Source organism: Gambusia affinis, linkage group LG11, assembly GCF_019740435.1.
Source record: "Gambusia affinis linkage group LG11, SWU_Gaff_1.0, whole genome shotgun sequence".
Lineage (NCBI taxonomy): Eukaryota > Metazoa > Chordata > Actinopteri > Cyprinodontiformes > Poeciliidae > Gambusia > Gambusia affinis.
In genome coordinates this window covers 15,589,269-15,603,124 of record NC_057878.1, presented here as the reverse complement: position 1 = coordinate 15,603,124, position 13,856 = coordinate 15,589,269, and the positions used below count along the sequence as shown (strand labels likewise).

The 13,856-nt window shown below is 39.1% G+C and overlaps 2 protein-coding genes across 3 annotated transcripts in view; one reads left to right on the top strand and one right to left on the bottom strand.

Moving 5' to 3' along the window:
- Positions 1-1,127: 1,127 nt before the first annotated feature.
- sp9 (sp9 transcription factor) lies at positions 1,128-3,788 on the bottom strand. Its single transcript, XM_044132395.1, has 2 exons — positions 3,622-3,788; positions 1,128-3,078 (listed from the first exon to the last, which is right to left on the bottom strand). Exons 1-2 carry the CDS (start codon positions 3,640-3,642, stop codon positions 1,780-1,782), a joined length of 1,320 nt encoding a protein of 439 aa, XP_043988330.1. The 5' UTR covers positions 3,643-3,788; the 3' UTR covers positions 1,128-1,779.
- A 2,813-nt stretch (positions 3,789-6,601) lies between these two features.
- The window catches only part of LOC122840229 (obg-like ATPase 1), a 52,271-nt gene continuing 45,016 nt past the window's right edge, over positions 6,602-13,856 (top strand). For both annotated transcript variants that reach the window (XM_044132484.1, XM_044132485.1), the window contains exons 1-4: positions 6,602-6,749; positions 6,838-6,929; positions 9,880-10,023; positions 11,444-11,571. In XM_044132484.1, coding sequence (XP_043988419.1) covers positions 6,735-6,749; positions 6,838-6,929; positions 9,880-10,023; positions 11,444-11,571 — 379 coding nt within the window. In that variant the 5' untranslated portion in view covers positions 6,602-6,734. The remainder of the gene's footprint in view (positions 6,750-6,837; positions 6,930-9,879; positions 10,024-11,443; positions 11,572-13,856) is intronic.

Below are 13,856 nucleotides of genomic sequence, written 5' to 3'. Positions count from 1 at the left end.
TTTTCCTCTTAAACCAAAAGTAAAATTTGGCATAAAAAAAATACATTAAGAAAAACCTCTGGTTTTATATATTTTCTGCAGGTCATAAAGTAATTTTATGCACACACTGTGTGCAATTTTTTTGCTCCATTTTTTAAATATATGAAATAATCGAGATATTAACAAAAAAATGTTTTTGTGTCAATTGTAAAATAATTTTGATATTTTGCTAAGTCGGCCGATTGAACCAACAAAATCATACAGTTTACTTTTGTGTTTTTTCTTTTGTTTTTTTAAATGTATTTTTGCTAAAAACAAATTGAATACCTAATGTCAGTTTTACAATCTGGCCGCTTCCTTTTAAAAAACGCAGTTGCACAAAAGGAAATGAAAATAATTTCCCTCCCTATTGCCTTCTGCTCAATTTAACATCCTACTTATGGGGGGTAAAAATGGAGGCTTGTCTGGGTGAGATGCTCTTCCATGATGTATTCCCAGTCCTGGATTCATGCTGTAATTATTCCCCGTCTCTCTCCCTCTCTCTCTTTTTCTTTGGGAGTCGGACGCTGCACTGGGTAAGCACAAAGAAGTCAGAGAGCATCCTTGAACCTTTTCAGTGCGGGGCCACTGATATTCAAATAACACACAGGGACCATTTGACTGCGGCGCGCAGAAAGCATTTAAAATTCAACATTTGCATTTGACTTTTCGCCCCCTTCTTTCCCTCGCCAGGAAAAGAAATAACGCTCTTCCCGTTACATCCATGTTTTCCTGCGAAAAAAAAAAAAAAGTGATGTCCATAATTTTTGTAGTAATATTTGCTATGCAAATTAAAGCAGTTAATTCGGATAATTAGAATAAAAATCCGGGGACTTTTGTCAGTGGAGCCCCCGATAAAGTGAATGTGAACAATAGATGTCTCGGAGATTAATTAGATATTTGATAAGACACGAATCCCCTAACCGCAAATACAAGACACATGGGGCTGCGACCTGCTCCAAGTCACAATTAATACCATTTAACAAGATTTTCATTTGGGCATGAAATGTCTGTTCCGGGGAATTAAACATTAATTTATTCCATAGGGGAAACCATGGAAGCAAAAAGTATTTTAGGGGTTAAATAATAATAATAAAAAAAATTATATAACATATTTTATATATTTAATCCTGACAAATAAATATAAACTCTACATCACACGGCATGTTTTAAACATGTTTTAATTACGATAAATGAAGGTTTTATACGTGTGACTTTATACAGGTAAACATTTATATATAGATAATTATTTTTTTAGCAAAGAAATAAAAAAAAATGATAAACAGAAGTTTTGAAAAGCTGTGTTACATACATATCCACAAAAGTGCGTCGAAAAGCAAAACTCCCTGATTTCCAGGATACCAACACGAAGAAAAACAATCAGAGCCTATAACATTTACATAAAAAATAACACACTTGATTTTTTTTGTTTGTTCGGGTTTTTGTTTTTTTTAAGTCTTCAATATACAACACTGTCCAAGCAAAGTTCAACAGGGTTTGGCGCAGCATTTTCTCAACATCCTTTTTATTTTTTTCCCCCTTCCCAAATATTCCTACAGTAAATAAAAGTTTTCTTCAGGATGAATTTACGAATGACATACTCATCACGCCAGAGGAGAATATATATATTTTTAAAATTTTGCAGTTGCTTTTGGAAATATGTTCCCCCTTTTTTTTTAAAGTCTGTGAAATTGGACCCGTTTTCATTGTGCAGTTTATTTAATAAGCTGCTGTCTGTTGTTTGTTTTGGAAAATTAAACCTCACGGTTCGTCATGAGGAGACGGATCCTTAACTGTAATTCTGGGGTTCACCCCCTCTAAAATAAGTTCTGGGGATTCGGACCTCGGGGTCTCCAGGTTACTGGTGTCGGTGTCACTGTCGCTGCCCTTTTTGCCCCCTCCGCCCGCTGTGTGCGTTTTGATGTGCTTGCTCAAATGGTCACTGCGCATGAAGCGCTTGTTGCACACCGGACAGGCGAACCTTTTTTCGCCGGTGTGGGTGCGCAGGTGTCTCTGAAGCTCGTCGGACCGAGTGAACCTTTTGCCGCAGAAAAGCCAGTTGCACACAAAAGGCCGCTCGCCGGTGTGCCACCTCAAGTGCGCCTTCAGGTGGGATGTTTTCCCATAGACTTTACCGCAGCCCGGAATGTGGCAGCTGTGCAGTCCCTTCCTCCGTAGGCTGGCCCCGGCGGGCCCCAGCCTCTCGGCCTCCTGGCAGTTCGGACAGTCACACGTCGCTCTGCCGGAGTACCGCCTGGAGGACCGGGATGAGCTACTTATTCCTGAAGTGCCGCCTGAAATCATGGCGTTGGCGGCGGAAGCGTCCGTGTAAGTGGGAATGACTGTCTTGAAGCCGTCCTGCGTTAACAGGTGCTGACTGGTGGACAGCAGGTGAGACGCGGACGGGCTGATCCCGGTGGAGCTGAACGCCGAGTGCGTCAGCGATGAGAAGTCGGGGTTGTAGCCGCTGAGCTGTGAGTGGATGGCCTGGGGCGTCCCGGAGTGCAGCGAGGTCTGGAGTGTGCCGGCGGGGTTCTGCACGTCCAGCCACGAGCCGGGGTTACTGTGGACGTCCCACCACGAGGATGCGCCGTTGGCGACGTCGCCGGAGATGGTGGAGTGGAAGCCGGACTTGTACCACGACTCGTATGGGTGCGCCATCCCCACCCGCGGGTACAGAGTCTCCGCCGACGTGTGCACTTTGGAGATGAAGGCGGACTGGCCCGAGTCCTGCGTCGTGACGCCGGCAGAGTTGGAGAACAGACCGCTGTATTCGGTGGAAAAAGCGGAGGAGGTCGGCGAGGTGGAGGCTAAGCAGAAGGCGCTGTTGCCCCCGCCGCTGGTCGGCGTCAGTCCAGTTGAGGCTCGGCTCGTCGCCACCGTGAAACCGGGCAGACTGGAGCCCAGGTTGCAGCTGGAGGAGGACCTTTTCCACGGGTGAAATCCGCCTTTGGAAAAAGCACTGGAGTCTGGCAAAGTTGTCAGAGGACTGGTGTTGCCGATTTTGTTGCAGGTTGCGGCCAGCATTGCGAGGGGTGTAGTTCCAAACCGTGGCTCTTCCTGAGGGCATACAGAACAAAGTTTCTCTTTAAAAACAAGCAGTAGCAAATACTGTGAGAAGCTATAGCCTATGTGGAGAATTTATGAAGTAATTATATTTATAAGACATGCCACTGATAATTTATTGACACAGAAATATATGTTCTGAGCACGTTTTAATACGTTTTCTAAAACGCATTAAAACTGTATTAAAACGTATTGAAATATCAAAACCGCCACACACTTTTCATACTGATGGTTGCGAAACTTTAATTATAAGAATCTGCAGAAAATGGTCAAATAGAAGGTTGATATAGATCTGCAGTCTGTCCAAGTTTGCTTTAAAGTGCTACAATGTGGACACTTTTCTTCTTTTACAAACTTTTAATTTGTGATTCTCTACAAAAAAAACCTGAAACCAAGCAAAAAAATATTTACAAGTGACAACAAACGCAAACATGCAAAAAGAAAAAAGGAAAAGAAAAAAACAACAACAACAACAACAAAGCTTCTTAGGTTTCGCGAAAGATAATAACTTTTTTAGGCGACTGAAGTCAGACTCACCCCGAGTATAGACGTAGCCATATCCGGGCTCTGTGCAGCGCCGAGAGTGTCCGCGGTGTCGAGGCTGTATGACTCCAACGTGATTGAGATTTCACCGCGTTGTGACTCGGGTCACACGGGTTTGTTTCTCTCTTGGCTCGCTGCTACCCCGACACTACCTAGTTGTAGCGAGCGTGTTCTTTGAAGTACAGCTGGAGAGGACGCGCAGCCAATCTCGTGGCCGCATTCTTGGTCGGGGGTTCGTTGTCAGCCAATGAGAAGCACGACCGCAGAGAGAAACACCAAAAACCCCGCCGTCAATCATGTGCCGTGCAGCCTCTTGCCTCAGACTGTCACCCAAAGGCGCGATTTGATCAAATTTTTTTTTAAATGCACGCAGTTTATTTTTACGCATTCTCACGCGAAGGGCGCAATGTCCCCTCTCTTTTTGATGGCAGAATAGAGTTCGCTCCTCAGATCTCCAGGAGGTAAGCGTTTCGCTCATTTTATTAAAAGCATTTGGCGGCACTGCTCTGAGCTTCCATCCTTATTTTCGATATTCAGATCATGGGCAATACAGCTTTTAACATTTGTTTTGGTTTAACTTGGAGATTACTTAATGCAAACAGGCTGGTTGCTGCCAGTGATATGTGTCATGCATGCCATGCTGCTGGTTGGGGAAAAAAAATCAGCTGCTCTCAGAGGATATTATTTATTCTATTAATTTGATAAGTCGTATTTGAAGAATTTATAAGTGGGGGGGATGGATGAAGTTTGGAGTGGGCCTGTAGCTGAGCGCTCCCATGAGACCGGAAGGTGTAAAACCGGATGTCAATCCACATCAGATTTAGAGACTCACATCTCAATGGATTAACTTTACATTTTTTTTATTACCTTCCAGGTTGCATACGTGTTGATCTTTTTTTTTTTTTTTTTTTTTTTTTTTTTTTGCTTTGGCGCACGCGTTTCCTCCTGCGCACTTGTCGAGAAGTGCAGGTGACAGGTTACTTACCAACGACAGCTTGTCTTATCAGCGGTTGTTGCAAAATTCTTCAAAAGCCGGAATTTAAATTCTGCATCCTGCAAAGGGCCATTCACTGCATGCATTTAACATGCATTTCCAGCCTAATTGCACATCCAATTAAACGAGCACAACAAAGAGGACGCCGTATTATTTTTATTTATTTCTTTTTAAACTGTAGATGCTTGCAATTGACTCGTCAACAAGCACGCGTATAGAAGCTTGTCAAAAGGCTCGGAGATAATGACGCAATGTAAAAGTGACCTGCTCTGATGCGATTCGTCTTTTCTTTTCTTTTCTTTTTTTTTTTTTTTTTTTTTTTTAAGTTAAAGCAATTTTCCAGTGAAGAAAAAAAAAAAACCCAGCTTGACCAAAGGATGTGAATCACCGTATTCAAAAACGGGCAGATAATGCTCTATTATGTGGTGTAAATGCTGCCAGTAAACACAGGCGCAATTTGTTCAAATGTTCTTCCTTTTCTCCTGCTCCAGAGCCTCCATGCACCTTTGGAGGGGGTGAATAAAAATCGTCCTCATCAGAAAGTGAACGCTGCCAAGAAAGAAATTAAATCGTTTTATTTTGCAACCGTGACAAATTATTGTTTGGATGCTGGCAACTTTTGTAACACGCAGAGTTGATTGTCGATTTTTGTGTATTTTAGAAATAAAGTTGGATTCGTTTGGATTCTGGAAATACATCATTCCATCACAGCAAATACAACAATAGTAATAAAAAAAACTTTAAAAAAATAATTTACAGCAATAATTGCTATTTTAAGGAGATCTGTGATCAGATTAATTTGGTTTATATGCAATAATTAAATAAATTAATAAATTAATAAATAATAAAATTAATTAATTATTGATGCAAAAATAAATCCATTTGTTTGGAGAATAAAAGCCTTTTTTTTCCTTAATGGAACTAGAAGACTGAACACACTCTTTTCTCGTCACTCGAGTGAAAACTCAGAGTTGAATCTGTAATACCGCGCTGCATTCGTGAGCACTTCTCTGTGGCAATTAGGAGCCCATTACAAGCCATTAGATTGATCAATGTACCTTAAACAATGGGAATGATTTATTTGGTCGAACAAAACGCTCTGCATCTATTGTGACGAGTCTAAGTGGGGGTGCATCCATCAACAAAAGATAAATGATTAATTCAGATCTATTCATTTCTGAGTTTTTCCCCGCAAAATGCACTTTGCCTCAAATCCAGATTATTAGGAGCTCATTTTCTGCAATCTTTACTGGATTGGGCCAGGGCTCGCTGGTTGCGCACGCCTCAATTTATACGTCTGTGGAAGGAAGTTTATATGAGGATGTTTAACTAATTGTTGTAATTTCGTGCGCCCATGTGGCTACACCTGTTCCTCTCTAAGGTAAACTGTGTGTGAAGGGATGTTGCGCTGTGAATCTGTGCTGCTTCCTGTCGTACAGCTCCATCTACTCCAATGAAAAGTGTATGTTGTTGATTTTCCCCTGAAATTTGTTCTTTTTTTGTTGTCTATAAACGGTTTCTACAGTTTAATTTTGTTTTGTCTACAATGTTTTGTCTACATCAGCAACATTGTTCATCCTGACAAAAATGCCAGTATCTCTTCCTGGGCACCACAAACAGTATGGGCCTGCTTGCCTGCAGGGGCAGATCTGCAAATTTGTCTCCATTGAATGAAAGCAGGATATATTTCATCTGACTGAGGCAAAACTCAATACAAAAAGACAAAAAGACGACAAGGCAGAAAGTTGATCCATAACTGTGTTACATAAAGGTGCTGCCTTAATGCTGCCAATCCTCTAACCAGGCCTAAATGGCCTTTTCCAAATACATTGCACAGGGTGGGTTTTATAGCTGCTCATTAACCCACAGTGATACTATCGACAGCTAAATATGGAGGTGCAGGTCAGCTCGCCAGCTTACAGTGTCAACTTACTTTTCCACATGCTGCATGTTTCTATTTTGAGTGCACGCAGACAGCGTTGGAGCTGAAGCGCTTGCAGTCAGGCTGGTTATGTTTAAGGACTGAGCTCCCCCCTTCCCCCTGAGAATGAATATGCTTTTCTGAGTGTGTCATCTGGTGTGGAAGTCAATTCAGAGTTTAAGAGTGAGAGACATGGCTCCGAAAAAGGTGTGTTTTGTGAAAGAAGAAAGGTTTCATTCAAAGAACGTTTATGTGCTGACTTTGACTGCAGACATGTCCACTCTGTCTTCGTTAGGCCAAAGGAGATGATGCACCAAAGCCACCGCCACTGATTGGAAGGTTTGGGACTTCTCTGAAGATAGGGATTGTCGGATTGCCCAATGTTGGGTAAGTATGGCTCTAATCTGTACATCGCTGTTGCATTCTTTCTTATCTTTAATCATAGAAACAGTAATATAAACAGTAATATGTGCAGATTCGAACATTGTTGCAAGTCATGTGTCACTGTAATAGCAGAACTTTAAAAGTATGAAGAGGTTTTGTAGAGTCTTTTCTCCAAAACAAATGCATGCCTCACTGCAAACAAAACTTTGAAAAAATGATCTTCATTTCAGTGGGGAAGATGTACCAGTCGCCTTACACTGTAAGGGCTGGTAAATGTCTGAAGCCATGTGCTCTCCTTTCGCTTGTCTTTTCTTTTATGCCTATCAGATTCCTTGAACAGCTCCAAGCTACTTGTCCTGTCTTCTTTTATATGTTTTTTTTTTTTTAGGTAAGAAAGATAGCAGAGAGTTGACGTTTACAAGAATTCATTATTTATGAGTTAGGATTATTGCCGCCATTTGGCTTGAACACAAAAGATTACGCGAATGCCATGAGACATTTTCCGGAGGTCCTACAGTTGTTCTACAAAATGCTAATCTTTTTCTATAAAAAATCTATGATTAAACGACAGCAAGCAAAACGTTTCACACTTTCTCTTTGATTCAAAAGTGCGCCAGTCAACCGACCAGAAACATAAACTTTCCTTGGATCTGAAAAGAAAACTTTATAGAGTGATTTTCCTAATCTGTGCATGTATCAGAATTTCTCTCACCATTTCTATTCAATGAACACATCAACATTAAATGCCCATCCTAAGTTTCAAATACAATAATAAAGAGCAGTATATGTTTTGCTGCATGAATGGGATTTATCTTGGAATTTCTTAATTTTCTATTAGATTCAAAACTGCTAACTCTATCACATGTCCTGGGTCTAAATGAGAGGAAAGGGAGGGAACAATGTCCCATGCGCAATCCAGTCATCTCTTTTTAAGGTACTTTTCTTTGAAGAGTGCATGTGTATTGGGATCAAGGATGTGGAATTCATTGAGTTCTGTTGCATCTGGAGGGGTACATTACTTTTATAATGCTGTCAGTGTCTAATTTTGATTATTACTAATCAGAAAGTTGGGTAATTCTAGCCTGATCACCCCCTCATTTCACAATTTTGCTTGATTCTCATCTCCCTTCAGTGCTCCTTCTGGGATTTCTCCCATGGAGTTAAATTTTTCCCGTTGAATTTCAACCAGGGAAACCAATAAACAAGGGGAGTAGTTTCTAATGATTGATGTTGATTTTCTGTATTGTTTTAGAATTGTAGTCTACCTAAATAAGGTTGCAGATTGACAATGGCAGCAGAGAAAGAGAATGAAGCCATTCAGTCCGTGTTGGCCGTGCTTCCAAATATTGAGCAACTGAAATCGGATCAAGAGGAATGTATAAGTTATTTTACTGCCAGCAAAGATTTTATGACCCTACACCCCATGAGGTTGGGTAAAATCAGATCCAATCGTTTAAAGCATCAACAGAGCCCACGCCTCTAGCCAGCAATCATTTCTCAATAGTCGATGGTCCAGACCCTCTGTATGAAGCAAAGATTAGAACAAGGGGCTGGTTTTTACCAGGCCTTTAATTTCAGTCTGGAGTGAGCGAATCTGGATCAGTGCAGAAAGAGCATCTGCATAGTGTAGCATGACATTAGTTTGTGAAGCTCATATGATAGAATTATGTTATTTGCAAAATATTAAACACCTTGTCTGACTAGATTGTGTATGCTGTAGTGCATACGACTTTATTGTGCATGCATACTACCTCTCTATAACTTGGAAAATCAGATATGCAATAGTGTGATGGGGCAGAAGGTCAGAGGTGGAGCTATAACATTTTTTAAATGGTTGTGTAGGGGTCATCTACACAAAACATTAACAAATTAAAACAAATCAGAATGAAATGATCTCGTCTTTAAAGGTCTTTAAAATGAAGTGGGTTTTAAAAAAACTTCCTCCAATATTTGGGATATTAGCCCATGCTACGGTGTCAGGGTTTACCCTCTGTGAAATCGTGTTTGCAGGTCAGGACGTAATAAACCAAGACACATTCCCTGTTTATTTTTCAGGTACAACTTTGGGATTATGTCATTTAATCAGCTGATGGGTTAGAACTTTTTAATATACTCATAAAGAATCTTAACAAAAACAAAGGGTTTTATGTAAAGCTGTTGTCTAATTAATTTATTATGTTTTTTTTTTTTTTTTTTTTTTTTTTTTTTTACCAATAAAGTCATCAGGATTGTTTTAATTAAAGTTTTGACAGGTCAAGGGTTTGTTTAAGGAGTTATTTAACTCCAGTTTGGAAAGTGGTTTCCAGCGGCGAAAAGTGTTACATACAGCTCCAGTTTCCTGCAGATGTCTGTCCATATGCAGGAACAAGTTGGTAGCATGCAAGTTTCTGAAGGCTTCTGCAACTAGATCCCTTTTCACTGTCCAGTGTTTTCATTTCTCATTCTGGCTAAACCACAGTTTCTTCCTTATGTAAGAAGTAGAAGTTGTGAAGTTGTGGCCTGCCACTATATATTTATGTCAAAGTAGAAACTGTCCACCCTCCAACTTTCTCTTTGTGAATGAACTGGATCCAAACCATCTGCTATTTGGGTATAATTTAAAATGATTTACACTTGAGAAACTTTCTGACTTTATCTGTCATGAACAGATAAAGTCAGATTTTTGTTTAAATTAAAACAACTTGTACAAAGTAAAGAATTACCCTACCCATGTGATCATAGCATGACATTTCATGTTCACTCGATCTACCTGAGAATTATCTGGAATGTGTAATTAGCTCTAGAAGTAAAATCACTGGATTGTTCTGAGTTACTTTCTGTTTTGTGTCCCGAAGAAGAAGTCAGTTTACCTCAGCATTTACCTCAGTGTTTCAGGTTCATCCTATCAAACCATCAAGGGTCTACCCAGCAGCATTTTCAGCTGTCCTGACCTCAGTGCTGTTGTTGTTTTCAGGAAGTCAACCTTTTTCAACGTGCTGACAAAGAGTCAGGCTCCAGCAGAAAATTTCCCCTTCTGCACCATTGACCCAAATGAAAGCAGAGTGCCCATTCCAGATGAACGCTATGATTTCCTCTGCCAATTCCACAAACCTGCCAGGTATGGGGTCTCATCCTTCACGCATTATTCACACCTCGCATCTGTAGCCTCTGATGGCCCCCGTGCTATAGGTGTGAGAAATCACACAACAATGTTGTTGATATGTGGCTATAAAATGTGTGCTGTGATGTTCAATTGGTGCTCTATTCTCCTTCTTTCAAAGAAAGGGAAAAATCAAACACGCGGTGATAATGCACATCTATTGAGGCTGTTTAAGCAGACAGAATTCAGTTGTTCAGGCTGCAATATGATCTAAAAGTATTCATCAAATGCATGAAAAATGAGACCCACTTCTTTTTTTCATCTGCAGCAATACAAATAATCCCACGAGCTTCTTTCAAGAGAATATTTGACATGTTTTATATACAACACATAAATTGCATCTTACATGACTTTATTTGTTTGTTTAAAGATAACCCACTAGTCTCTACTGTATCCTTTACAAACATTACAAAAAAGACATAGTGGCATTACTTAAAACATTAACAAAATTAAATTAAGCACAAAATTCAAATCAACCGCTTCGACACCTTGCAAACATTACGGAAAGACATAAAATACTACACAAAGTATTTTTACTTAGTTTAAACATATCTGACCTGCAGATACTAAGACTTCACTTTTAGTATGGTATTTCTCCAAGCTACTGTGGGCAATGATATCCAAACAGTTTAACTTTGGACTCATCTAACACAAATATATTCACCCAGTTTTTCACTGGTGTGTCAAAATCTTATGAATCTAACTTTAAACTTTTCAACATGCTTTCTCTTCGGCAGTGGAGTCTTATGCAGTGAGTGTGCACAGACACATTTGCAGCTGAGTTTATTGTTTATTATTATTATTATTATTATTATTATTATTATTATTATTATTATTATTATTATTATTGGAAAAGCAATACTTCCTATCCTCAGGTCATTCTGAAATGTTTCATGGCTCTTGGACAAATCTCTTGATTACGTTTTTGACTAGACACCTGGCTATGACCGTTTCATGGTGAAATGATGTTCTTTCCACTTCCGGATTATTGTTCCAACAATGTTAGCTGTAATATTTGAAATCTAGACAAGCAGCTGTTAACGTTAGTGTCAGTATGTTTTGCAAGGGTAAGATTTTTTGTCAAGATGTCTTTATTTGCACCCATTGGATCATCCTGAACAATATTTTCCTCTTTTTAGGCCACCAGGTGTCATTCAAATTTTTTTACCTGTTGCATCCCTGATTTGCATGGATTTTATATATTTGGGGTTTACTTGATTTGTTACCAATATTTTTTGAGAAATTTAGAACAGCGCTAACATATGCTAAAAAATCTCAACCTATAAGATATCTGCTTTCGAATGATCTTGAAACTATGCAAAGAAAATAAGACAGAGTTGAAGAGGTTTCTGTTTCGTCCATTTTTTTTACCTTGTAGTAAAATCCCAGCATTCCTTAATGTTGTGGACATTGCTGGCCTGGTCAAAGGTGCTCATGTCGGCCAAGGCCTGGGAAACGCCTTCCTCTCCCACATCAGCGCCTGCGACGGCATCTTCCACCTGACACGTGAGTCGTAACTTACTTCCTTATATGGAACTACATATATTCAGGAATGACATATATTAATATTGTCTCAATAAGACAGAAAACAGTATTTTTTGAAAACAGAGTTGTAGTTTCTCTTAGTTTTACTCTAAGAACATCTGGAACTAAGATCAACTTTATAGTTAGAATAAATGAAGGTAAATCAAGCATTAGGTTCATCCAGAAAAGCCTCTTGGACAAAAATTGGTCCTTTACAATTTTTTTTTTAAACTGCCTGATTTAAATGGGAGCAAGGGAGGTAAGTGTCTTGTTTCTTATCAGATTGTTGTTTTTAAAAAAATTATTTCCATTTATCTTTATAGCCTTTCTAACATTGTTCTTTATTCACCTTGTTTGCAAATATTGCTTTCTGCTGTGACAGACTTTAAATCATTTTCACTGTTTGTTCTTCACCTCTGGTTCTTTTTCATTCTCATGGTCTTTGTCTTGGCCAATTAAAGTGTTACGCGCTAGAATAATTCACATCACAGTGAGTAAAATGAAGAAGAAGAAGAAGAAGGTCCTTTTAGAAAGAAATTGCAGACTTTGTTTGCTGATTGTATTGACTTTCCTCCTGTGTGAAAAGAGCTCTGATTGGAGCAAATGAGAGAGCGAACAGATGAAAAAAAATGTTTAAAATGCAGTCATTCTTTTATCTTGTTCTTAAGTTATCACAGACACATTATGTCTCTGGAAGGGAAATTTTCCTCTTTGTTTGGTTCATCTTCACATTTTAAGACGTTTAAGTTAGAAAAACCCCTCACTGCAAAATGTAATAATGATTTAAAGGACCTGTCAGGTGAGATTAACTGTTTCCACTTGAGTTGGCAATGAGTTTTCTTGTAATAAAAGTCACATAACAAGATTTATGTTACTCCATTATTTTTAATCATAAGCAGATACCAAAAATATGATTAACTTAGAAACTTTATAACTTAGTTATTATGTCTGTGGCTTTTCAGTCAATTTTTGGTCCCTTTGTTCCCCCATAAAAGGCAGTAACCAACAATGAATGGGCACTTTTAAACAGTACAGCCAATGTTTCTGAAACAAGATTTATTGTACTGTTCTGCCACAAAACGGAAGAGTTATTGTCTAATTTAAAAAGAGGATAAAAATTAGAGATGCCAAAGACGCTTAGGTTATGCACAACCACAAGACAGAGAGTACACACCGCCTTCAGTTTTATGGTTTTATATACAGTTGCATCCCAAAATCATTCATCACCCCCTCCACACACACACACACACACACACACACACACACTGCTGCCCTCCACCCACTGCAAATCAGGATTATTGACATAATACAGAATGCTTTTAATTGACAAAATTGAATTACACAAGAACAGATTAAAACTGCAACAAGTTTATTCAAATTCAACACTAAACACATAGATTATTGACTTATGTTAATGACTACCTCAAAGTTAATCAATCCTCTGAACCATCCAGTAGTCTGAGGCACACCTGTTGCGTCATGTTAGGGATGGCTTTGCACAAACAAGGAAAATGGTTTTTTTTAAAAGATACCAAAGGCTTTCAGTCTCCCTAGAGATACACTTGATGGCATAATTTGCCAGGTTAAAGTTAAAGGAACAGCAGCCAGACACCTTAGTGTCAGAAACAGGAAGTTATCAACGACTGCCAGCAGATTACTGAGGAAGTCCAAAAACCTTGACTGACAGGGAAAGACCTGCAGCTGCTTTCTCTAAGAAATATAAGGCCAAACGCTGTAGTTTTAAAAACAATGTCCTGGGGAAATTGAACAGACAGAATAACATTTTATTTCAACACAACTGTAAATTAAGTGGCTATTATTCTGAAATCACATAGGTTTGTTTTTTGAGGTTGGTAAACTGATTAATCATGTCCACTGTGCAGGTTGGTGTACTCATGATTGCAAAATGTTTGGGCTAAAACTATTTATCAATGTAAAAGTCTTATGGTAAGCTCAGTGTCTCACATTTTATGGTCTGACTCCCAACAAGAAAAAAAGGGCAATTTACTGATTCAAGTTTTAATTGCAAAACAAATTGTTTGCAATGGTAGAGTCTATTAATGATCTGTTTCAGGCAGTCCAGCGAAAACCAGGAGAGTCTGACAGTCTTGAGGTACTGAAAGAAAGAGTTTTATCAGAACCTTTTGGGGCCAAGACTGGGAGGAATGTGGGTTTGTGGAGTACAAAAATAAAGGACATAAAAAATCTGAAGTTCTGAGTCGCATTGTTAAAAAAAAAAAAGCCATTGGATGGCAAAAAGCTACATT

What these genes read in the sequence shown, in the direction of transcription:
- sp9 (XM_044132395.1), bottom strand. Translation starts at nt 3,642, where the DNA reads ATGGCTACGTCTATACTCGGG. An exon ending in TGGCTACGTCTATACTCGGG is followed by an intron (nt 3,079 to 3,621) that starts GTGAGTCTGACT and finishes GTATGCCCTCAG; the next exon opens with GAAGAGCCACGGTTTGGAAC.